Source organism: Cucurbita pepo, chromosome 20 (genome assembly GCF_057944985.1).
Source record: "Cucurbita pepo subsp. pepo isolate OVF chromosome 20, ASM5794498v1, whole genome shotgun sequence".
Taxonomy (NCBI): domain Eukaryota; kingdom Viridiplantae; phylum Streptophyta; class Magnoliopsida; order Cucurbitales; family Cucurbitaceae; genus Cucurbita; species Cucurbita pepo.
The window spans coordinates 3,664,220-3,675,797 of record NC_141817.1 but is presented as its reverse complement, the minus strand read 5'-3'; the positions used below and the strand labels follow the sequence as shown (position 1 = coordinate 3,675,797).

General features: G+C 34.7%; 1 protein-coding gene across 1 annotated transcript; it reads left to right on the top strand.

The window, feature by feature from the left end:
* Window positions 1–526: 526 nt before the first annotated feature.
* Window positions 527–1,705, top strand: LOC111782522 (BOI-related E3 ubiquitin-protein ligase 1). The gene is made up of 3 exons (XM_023663285.2): window positions 527–687; window positions 775–1,078; window positions 1,172–1,705. The coding sequence occupies exons 1-3, from the start codon at window positions 629–631 to the stop codon at window positions 1,673–1,675; spliced, it is 867 nt and encodes a 288-aa protein (XP_023519053.2). The 5' UTR covers window positions 527–628; the 3' UTR covers window positions 1,676–1,705.
* The last annotated feature ends 9,873 nt before the right edge of the window (window positions 1,706–11,578 follow it).

The window sequence follows — 11,578 nt, the reverse complement described above, 5'->3', positions numbered from 1 at the left end:
TTTTTTACTTTTTTCTTTTTTTTTTTTTTTTTTTTTACTTTTTTAATTCCCACGTGCCACCTCCATTGGTCCCATTTCCCCCACACGATTTCCACCACCTCGGACACGCTTCCATCTCACGTGGCAACCCTAATTCTGCCACGTGGCCACTTTTACCGCCGAAAAAATCACAGTCATCTCCACGCTAAGCGAGAACTCTTATAACTTGAAAATAATAATAATAATAATTATTATTATTATTATGATTATTATTATTATCTGACCGTCTCGATTTTCTGAAACGTACCATAAGGAGACGGTGGTCAAACTGAAATTCCGTAACTGCCCCTCCATCCTTCCCCGAAAATTGGTCCGGATATTTAATTATTTATTAATTTAATTTACTTTCTTTTATTAAAATTTAAAAAAAAAAAAAAAAAAAAAAAACTGCCACACCCCATGTGGATTTCCTAATTGGTTAAGGTTTTTAAATAATTATTTTCTCTTTTCTTTTTAATTAATTAATTAATTAATTTTATTTATTTATTTCCCCCTCTCTCTCTCTCTTAAATTCATTGACTTCGTTTCTCTCTCTTAAAATCCCTTGAATTAAAACCCAAACTTCCCCTTCCTTTCTCTCTGAATTTCCATGGCAGTTGAAGCACGGCGTATGAATCATCTACCGTCTCCGTTCATCACCAACAATGGGTGCTTGCCTTAACCTTCAACCCTTTTGGGTCTCTGTTTTTTCCTCTTATACTCTGTTTTTCTCATCTGGGTTTCGTTCTGTTTCAGAGATTTCATGAAACAGAGTCAAGAAGTTCTTGATATCTACAATTACAAAACGATGCCGGTGGAAACCGCCGGATTATGGCCTTATGTTGCCGGGAAATCTGTGCCGGAGATTGTTAACAATTTCCCCGCCGATAGTGGACTGACTTCCAATAACTTCCCCGCCGCGCCGGTTCGAAAGCGACAGAGACGGTCGGGTTACGAGGAACCGCCATGTCCATTCCCTTGCAGGTTGTCGGATGAAGAAATCATTAACTCCCACGTTCAGCAGCAGCAATCGGAAATCGACCGGTTTATTGCGATCCATGTAAGTGGTCTCTCTGTTCCTCTGTTTTTGAATTTGTTTGAAAATTTGGGGAAATTAATTAATGGGTTTTTGTTATTTTTAATGAAATTACAGAGGGAGAAGGTGAGAATGGCAATGGAGATTCGGAAGAAGAGGGAATCTGGAATGTTGGTGAGAGCTATAGAGGAGAGATTGGTGAAGAAATTGAAGGAGAAAGACGAGGAGATTGAAAGAATGGGGAAATTGAATTGGGTATTGCAAGAGAGAGTGAAACGGCTGTGTATGGAGAATCAGCTATGGCGGGATTTGGCGGAGACGAATGAAGCCACCGTCAATTCTCTCAGAACCAACTTGGAGCGGTTGATTTCTGCCGCTAATGACACCGCCGCCGCCGCAAATGATGCAGAGTCTAGCTGTGGGAGTAATAGTGGTTGTGGAATAACAGAGGAGGAGAGCGGCGGAGGAAGGCGGTGCCGGAAGTGTATGGCGGGGGAATCGAGGGTGTTGGTGTTGCCATGTAGGCATCTTTGTTTGTGTACAATGTGTGGGTCCACAATGCATACTTGCCCTGTATGTGACTCAGCCATTAATGCCAGCGTCCATGTTAATTTTTCTTAGAACAAAAAAATTATTATTATATTTTTTTTACTATTGTGTTTTTAAATTATTTTTTAATTATTTGAGATCTAGTAATAAATAATTAAGAGAAATTATTTTTTTAATTATTTGTGAGACAGAATTAGAAATTTCTCAAAAATAGTATTTAGATAAATTTATATTACTATTTTAATTTTTGTTAATTTCATAATGATTTATTTCCTATTTTTTTTAAAAAAATAAGAATGAAATTATTAAAATAAAATATAAGGGGAAAAAGAGAGGTGGCCAAGTGGAAGTTGACACGTCGGATGTAGGTCTGACAGCAGGGCGTGGGACACACCACGTGTGAACAGGTTATTATTGTTCTAAAGTTGGATTCAGTTGCAGAAGAAAAGAATGGGTATGCGTGGGTACGTGGAAATCAAGGTAATGGTAAATAGTAAATAGTAATTAATTAATTATAACTGTCCCACATTACCTACATTTTTTTTAATGTCAAATATATTATTTTTAAAACAATTTTAAATTTTGAGTTAATTAAATCGATCACTCGAGCAACACGAACGTAATTTTTATAATAATCTTAAAATTAGGGTAGGGTTGGGTTGGTTGTATGTAACTGCCCAAGCCCATTTAGTAGATATTATCTACTTTAGCTCGTTACGTATCGTCGTTAGCCTCACAGTTTTAAAATGCATATGTTGTGGAGAGGTTTCTACACTTTTATAAGAAATGCGGGATTTCGTAATCTACCTCCTTAAGGACAATGTCCTCGCAGGCACACTGTCTGGTGTCTAACTCTAATATCATTTGTGATAGTTCAAGCCTACAACTACAATTAGTAGATATTATCCGTTTTAGCTCGTTACATATCGTTGTCAATCTTTTTAAAAAAGCGTCTGTTGAGAGAAAATAAAAATATTTAAAAAAAAAATATATAAAAATTAAAATTTAATAAATTGAAAGAGAGGACATTTAGTAAAATGTACTGCAAAAGTATGGATCAGGCTGTCGGCTAAAATATTGGAGGGTGCAGTGACTGACAAGAAAGAAATTTTTTATTTTACGGTCGAAAAAAGAAAAAATATATATATTTATTATATTATATTATATTTAATTACTATGTTTTTTTTTTTTTTTTTTTTACTAATTTTTAAATTAATAATATGGATTATATTTATTTATTTGATAAACTCAAAATTTTGTTGACCAACAGAATAAAAAATATTTAGAATTGTTGGGAAAATTTGATAATCTCTCAATTAATTATTTTAAAACCAATTCTAATATATATCCATTTGATGTCAATATATTTAAATAATAATAGAAATTTAAGTATCCTCCTTACGTTATTTGTTTATTTATTTATTTATTTATTTATAAATGGAAAGACCTTATAAACTTTAATTAATATACGTTAAACTCTATCTTTAATTTTAAGATTAGATTTAGATGTGTTTGTGGATTGAATTGGGTCGGGATTAAATAATGAACTCAACTCAATTCAACCATAAATTTTTTTGTTGGGTTAAGCTGGTCGGGATTTTCGAGTCATTGAACTTTTTTACACCTAAAATTAGATAATTGTTTATTTTCAATTATTAGAAGGATACGAAAAAATTATCAGCTGTGTCAGATCGGTATATTTTAATTATAATATATGAAATGAGATGTGACAATAAATGTATCATTATTATCTCCAAAGTTTTGTGTTGCATTTATTTATTTCCATTTGAACCAAAAAAAAAAAAAAAAAAAAAAAAAAACAAAAGCAATCCAACTAATTATTGAAAGTTATGAATTGATAGATGAGAGAGATTGAGCAATGACATTAAATTTCCTTTGGCATTTTCTTTCTTATATACATATAAGATATGGTACCCATGCATTATTGTTCGTGTAGGTCATCTATCTAATATATATATATGTATATGTACGTATAAGGGTATTTTGGACATTTTCTGTTAGGGTGTGACTAATTATATTTTTTTTATGAAAGCTAGATGAATTATTGAATAAAATTAAAAAACTAATGATTGATTTACACGTTTGAACGTTAATTAAGATATTGATGGACGATGATTATTGGTGTCATGGATTTTTGTTTTTTATATATAAATAGTTCTTAAAATAACATATTATTACAAAAATACGGAGTCATTAACTGGTGCCTGTTCTTGTCTTCAAAAGATTTTTGACACTTTTTTCGAAGAGAAGAAAATAAGGAGTGAAAAGTTACGAGACATCGAGATAAAATACGAGTCGAGAGGTATTATATGGAGTTATTATTATTAGTTTTTTTTTTTAGTATTGAAAAGAATTTGGGAGCTTTTTTAGTTGCACCAAAGTGGCCCATTGAGTGAGGCTTTGAACATGTAATGGGCCATTTGCAACAACAACAGCCCATTTTAGAATCGAATTTTAAGAGCAACGTATTAATTGAAATAATAGCATTTGGATTGAATTGGGTTGATGAATTTTTTTTAGACCAATCCAAAAATTCGGGTCGGTTGGATTGGTCAATTCAAAAATTTTCACAATCCAACCTAATTTAACACTCTATTTTCGAGTTGTGAAACAACAGAGTGTTGTGTGGAGAGACAGTCGGCAACTACGTCCAAGGAGAAACACAGAGACGAGGTTGAGCGAAGAAATGGAAACTAAGAAGAGAGTCCGTGAAGAAATAAAGAGGCAAACGACGTCGACATACGACGACAAACAAAGACAAGACGAGAGTGAGATGAATACTGAGAAGTCGAACAACGACACACAAAGAGAGTCGAGAGGAGTCGAACAACAAACGACAAAGACGAACGTTGTGATGTGAGTGTATGAGACTGCAAGTGTGAGAGTCGAAGACTTTATTTCACTTATGTTGAAATAAAATTCGCTCTGATACCAATTTGTAGAAAATAACAATCCACTCTAATACCAATTTGTAGAAATAAACGCTCGCTCTAAAACTAACTTGTTAAAATAACAGTCACGAGGCTATGAAGGAGATGTTGAGAGGAGGGAGAAAGAATAACAGTCACGAGGCTATGAAGGAGATGTTGAGAGGAGGGAGAAAGGAGACAAAAGAAATTCTCAAAAACCCTTTTCTATTACTTCTTTCTGCTCTTGCTTTTTGCTACGTTAGAACGAATTAATTTATAAGTTTTCTAAAATCGTTATCTCATAACTCACTCTCTCCTAAAATGATTATTGTCCCGGAGCCTGGTGGGAAGCCTTTGCTATCTTACATGCACAAGGCCAGATCTTTCATTAAGTGTCGGCATAATAAGCCGGTTCATGGAGGAGCCAATTTATTCACATTGGAAGGCGTTGAAGCGAGTCCTACGATACGTCCAAGGAACGATGTCACTTGGGTTATTCTACTCAAAAACAGAAGATTACAAGTTAGTCAGTTACTCTAAGAGTGATTGGTGCGGAGACATAGACGATCGGAAAAGTATATCGGGTTTTGTATTCTTCATGGGCAACACAGCATTTACTTGGCTTTCAAAGAAACAATCGATCGTGACACTCTTGGCTTGTGAAGCTGAGTATGTAGCAGCATCTTGGTGTGTGCGTCACGCAATATGGCTTAGAAATTGTTGAATAAGATGGAGCTAAAGCAACGAGGCGCAAACGTAATACAAGTGACAACAAATCATCAATTGAGTTGGCCAAGAACCCAGTGAACCATGAAAGAAGCAAACACATTGACGTTCGATTTCATTTTATCCGAGATCATGTGAAGGAAGGAAACATGGAATTGCTGCATGTGGTAAGTCAGGATCAAGTTGCAGACATCTTTACAAAACCGCTATCGAAAGTACTTTTCGACAAATACAAGAAGATGATTGGCATGACAGACCGCAAGATCATTTAATTTTATTGGGGAGTTCTGTTAGGAATAAACTTAAATGAAAAAGATGTAGTTCTTCTATTACTTCTTTCTTCTTTCGCTCTTGCTTTTTGCTACGTTAGAACGAATTAATTTATAAGTTTTCTAAAATTGTTATCTCATAACTCACTCTCTCCTAGAATGATTATTGTCCCTTCTTTTTTTTTTTCTTTATAAGTTTTCTAAAATAGTTATCTCATAACTCACTCTCTCCTAAAATGATTATTGTCCTTTTTTTTTTCTTTTGCTTTTTCCTCTCGACTCAATTTCAAAAACCTTACTAAAATTAAAAAAAATTAAAAACTACGTCTTTTTCATTTAAGTTTATTCCTAACAAAACTCCCCAATAAAATTAAATGATCTTGCGGTCTGTCGTGCCAATCATCTTCTTGTATTTGTCGAAAAATACTTTCGATAGCGGTTTTGTAAAGATGTCCGCAACTTGATCCTGACTTGCCACATGCAGCAATTCCATGTTTCCTTCCTTCACATGATCTCGGATAAAATGAAATCGAACGTCAATGTATTTGCTTCTTTCATGGTTCACTGGGTTCTTGGCCAACTCAATTGCTGATTTGTTGTCAACTTGTATTACGTTTGCGCCTCGTTGCTTTAGCTCCATCTTACTCAACAATTTCTAAACCATATTGCGTGACGCACGCACCAAGATGTTGCTACATACTCAGCTTCACAAGTCAAGAGTGTCACAATCGATTGTTTCTTTGAAAGCCAAATAAATGTTGTGTTGCCCATGAAGAATACAAAACCCGATGTACTTTTCCAATCGTCTATGTCTCCGCACCAATCACTCTTAGAGTAACTGACTAACTTGTAATCTTCTGTTTTTGAGTAGAATAACCCAAGTGACATCGTTCCTTGGACGTATCGTAGGACTCGCTTCAACGCCTTCCAATGTGAATAAATTGGCTCCTCCATGAACCGGCTTATTATGCTGACACTTAATGAAAGATCTGGCCTTGTGTATGTAAGATAGCGAAGGCTTCCCACCAGGCTCCGGTACCTATTTACATCTACTCGTTCTCCTTCATCGTATTTTGAGAGTTTTGCACCTGGTTCCATTGGTATTGATACCGGATTGCAATTTCCATCTTGTACTTCTTCAAAATCACCTTTGCATATTTCACTGTGATATAAAAATAACTGTTTCTCCTTGTTTAACCTCCAAGTTGAGGAAAAACTTCAACAAGCCCAAGTCTGTCATCTCAAATTCTCGCGTCATTGTGCTTTTGAACTCTTCTATCATTTCATCATTGTTGCCTGAGAAGATGAGGTCATCGATATAGAGATCGGCAATTATCAAATTACCTCCACTCTTCTTTGTATAAAGTGAATATTCGTGGGGACATTGCTTGTACCCGTTCTCCTTGAAGTATGTGTCAATACGAGTATTCCATGCTCGCGGGGCTTGTTTCAACCCGTAAAGTGCCTTCTTCAATTTTAGTACCTTCTTCTCTTCTCCAATTTTCATGTACTCGGGAGGTTGTTCGAGGTATATTTCTTCTTCAAGCACACCATTCAATAATGCTGACTTGACATCCATTTGAAAAATTGGCCATTTGAATTAGGCTGCTTGGAAAATGATGAATCTGATTGTCTCCATTCTAGCGACGGGAGCAAACACTTCGTCATAGTCGATTCCCGCCTTTTGCTTGTATCCCTTCACAACAAGTCGCGCCTTGTACCGCTTAATCTCGCCTTGAGCATTCATCTCTTTCTTGAATACCCACTTCACACCTATGGGCTGACTTTCTTCCGGTAATTCTGTCACTTCCCATGTGTTGTTGCGATGAATCGCTTTAATCTTCTCATCCATGGCAGTTTGCCACTTCGTGTCTCGCACCGCCTCTTCAAAGCTGATATTTTCAGCATCTGCCAGAAGATATACAAGATGTATCTCATCTGTTGAGTCATACAGCGTAAGCTCCTGCACCTACACCTATTCTATTGATAAAGCTGCTGCTAATGAATTACCTCTTGAACTGCTTATTTTAACTAGTAGCAGCGCATATGCGACAAGAAAGCAGATATGCCGGAAAAGAAGGAAGGCAGAGTAGCACTAGCGGGAATGGGATGGATGTCACCTCGCAAACTCCGCATTTTGAGTTGTCGTGGTTCATCTTCATCATCGAAAATTTCTAAGTCTGTTGGTGCACTTGTTGGTGCAGCGACTGATGATTCTTCTACTTCGATATTGACTTCTGTCTAATTGTTCCAGTCTCATTCGCTTGCTTCATTTACTCGCACATCACGACTCACTATCACCATCTTGCTAATCAGGTCAAGTAGTTTGTATCCTTTTGTCTTCTCATCATATCCAATAAAGATATACCTTTTGCTTTTGTCTTCGAGTTTCGTTCTTCGTTGGTTCGGTACGTGAGCATAAGCCACGCTACCGAACAGTTTGAGATGAGAGATTGTAGGCTTTTGTCCGCTCCAAGCCTCTTGTTGGACTTGATTCAGGTTCACGTCGAGTGAGTCTCTCTGTTGTTCGGTTGTTCATCTTTCTTCGATTTTCTCGTCTCCGCTATTAGGATTTCGCCACATCCGCTGCGCATCACCCCATTTCCAACAGTTTCCACTACCTCAGGATTATCACCGTTGTCTTTCGCACTGCCGTGTTCTTTTGTTTTCAGCTCTTCATTTTGGGCAATCAAGAGAATGCCTCCGTTTGTTGCGTCATCCAAGGCTAGGTTGATCGTTTCTTCCACCTTTTCCTCGGCTCGACAATCTCTTGCATAGTGACCCATTCTGCCACAATTGTAACATTTGTCGGAGTTACAATTATTTGCATAGTGGCCATACTTTTGACATTTGTAACACTGGACGTTGGAATTATATCCTTGACCGCGTCCTTGATTACGTCCTCTTCCACGCCAATTTGCTTGGCGCGATAGTCTCTTCTCCTTATAAATTTCTTCATTACTGTTGCCTTGACTACCTCGACCATTCCCGCGACTTCCTCGACCTCTACCTTGAGTATTTTGAGATGTATTATGAAAATATCAAATTAATAACTTAAATCTTTCCTAAATGAATTAATTTAAAATATTTTAATTTTATTTAATTTAAAATCAACTATGTATTTAATTATTGCATTCTTTAAAATTTATATTATAAAAATATCTGATACACAATTGAAATTATTTAAATTAATTGGTATTAAATTAGGTGGAGTTTAATGATGATTAATTGTTAATTAGGTTAAATAAAAAGTCTATAAGTTGAAACAAAAATAATAGCAATATATTGATTAATCTAAGCTCCATAATTAATATTCTCTAATTTCATCTTATTTCAGCAAAATTGTTTTGGCCTTTCAACCACCACGTTGACCAAAGAATGTATATAAATTTATTACAAAAAATATTATATATATATATTTGATTAATAATCTTATCCAATAACAAAAACATCATATATATTTAGTTTATTTAGTTTATTTAGTTTATTAAGTCAAATGTTAGTTACTTCTAAACTAACACAAGTGTTTTTTTTTTTTTTTTTTGTTGGATATAAAATTTGTGGTTGACTTGACAATAATAATTGTAAAAGTAATTATTCCTATTGGTCGTTTTTTTAGATGTATTTTAATTCTAGGGAAAAAAAAATACATTTTGACTCTTAATCACGGCTACGAGTATTGATCTTCTTTCGATACCATCAATTTCGTCCCATCGACTCTAAAATACTAGGGTGTTTAAAAAACGAGATGATCTGAAAATTATGATCCACTCAACTTAATCTGTATGGTTTGGATTGTGTTATGAATTATTTGGGTGTTTTAGGAATTAACATTTTGATTTTATTAAAAACAAAAATTTGAATAAATGAATCGAAACAACCTAACTAGTTGAGTTTATTATTTAATAAGAGTTGTTTAGATTAAAATTTGTAATCCTAATAATTAATCGAATCTAAAAAATATCTCAATCCAACTCACGAACACTGTGTAGAAAATTTACTGATTTAAGTGAAGCGGCATGATAGCTTCCCGAAGTTTGGTTTGGACACTTACTAATTCATTGCACTTTAATTGGTTTGGCAATTTTAAGTGTACCTACTTTTTCTATTGAATTCAAGCAAGATTCAATAATGATTTCAACTGGAGCCAATATCGAACTGATGGGAAAAACAAAACCAATGAGCTACACAAGAAGCGATACTCCCATTTCGATTTTACATCCATGCACGACCTAAAGATGAAAGTGAAGACCTCGAGAAAATTAAAACCGCGAAATGCAAATGATTTTGAGTTTGCATAACAAAGGGATCAATTGGATTAGAAGACGAATCCTCTCGAAGAAAGAGAGGATGATACGAAATAAGGTGCTTAATCATGCCACAAAAACTTCAGGTTAGATAACACGATTGTACCATACATGTTTAGATTTAGGGAGATTTCATTGTATTTTTTAATTCTAGAGTATTATTTTTAAGGTTTTAAGGTACAATTAGTCGGTGATCATTGTGATATTAATCGGCATGCGAGTTACAACTTTCAATTGACCATAGTTTATTCGTTCATGTGGTTGATTTAGTACGAATATTTTGGATATTATAATGAAAATTGCATACTATACTTCTTAGTTTGTTCCTTTACATTTTTTTGTGTTTAAATTTACATGCTAGAGTCGTTCAAGTAGTCTTGATCAAGCTATCTTGTGGAGTCATTCAAATTACGAGTTTAGAAACGAGTTTTCTTTACTCTTGATCTTGTTCATCAAAATAATTTATTCCAAAACTTTTCGTTGGGTTGATTCATGCATCAAAGAATCCAATTCAACCTTGCTCGTAGACATTCTAACAATAATCGTCTCTTAAAGTTTTTTTGTTCAACTCAGTACTCTTAAGTTCATCTCAACTGACCGTTCTTATGTTTAGCTCAACTAGAATTCAATTTCACCTATGATATTCCATTTATTTAAGAAATCAAATTTAGAACCTATAATTTAAATATTTTAACGTGTTAAATATTATTAATTATCTAAGCTATACTTCTGACTTTAATGAAAAACTATTTTAGGATTATCCAAATACACTTCTAGATTAGTATTTATTTGTTTGTTCTATAAATCACTGAAATTTTATGTTCGTCTAATTGATTCATGAAGTTTAAAAAATCTCTAATAAGTTCTTAAATTTTGAATTTTGAATTACTTGTTTAATAGATTTCTAAATTTTCAATTTAGTATCTAATAAGTTCTCGACCAACAGACTTAACTCCCGAACCGCATGCCCAAATGATTTGACTTAAGGCCCGAAGCCCTACTCGGCCCTTCAACAAGCTAATCTTTGCTCTTCATGTCTATTCTGATGTCTATGTCTTGATTATGTCTCAACATGTCTTCAATGTCCACTTTGCGTGGTGACGATGCATCGTCCTCCTCGATCGCATCATGACACTCTTCTATATTGACCCGCATATGGCCGGATGGGCGTCTCTTGAGGGACGCCACTTTGCTTGTCATGGCGTGAGGGTCACAACCTACTCTCTTCATAGTATGGTTGTGACATTCTCTTCCACTTAACTTAGTCATCGTCCTCGATGACTTACTCGGGTCAGAATCTGCTCTCTAACAATATTTTTATTTAATAGATTCTAGACCTATTCTACGATCGTTTTAAAAATTCACACGAATACTAAATATAAAATTAAACGATGAAAGTTTTATTAAACTTAAAATTAAAATCAATAGTTCTAATAAGTTATTACAAAAACAGCATAAGTCAAATCATTTGTGTCCATAAAATATTAAAATGAGAAAAAAAAAAAAAAAACCAAAAAAGGATGGAACATGCCGTTTTCAGTTCATGTTCCCAACTTGAGATAGCAAGCAAAGCACACACAGGCAAGCCAAGCATGCCTTTGTCCTTTGCCCAACGCTACCCACCACAAGCTTCCACAACCATTGCCAACATCAACCACATGCCCAATTCTTTATACACATATCTCTATGTACTTTTGGTGTACTTTGCCTTCTTCCAATGCAAACCCTAATTTTAAATTTCTC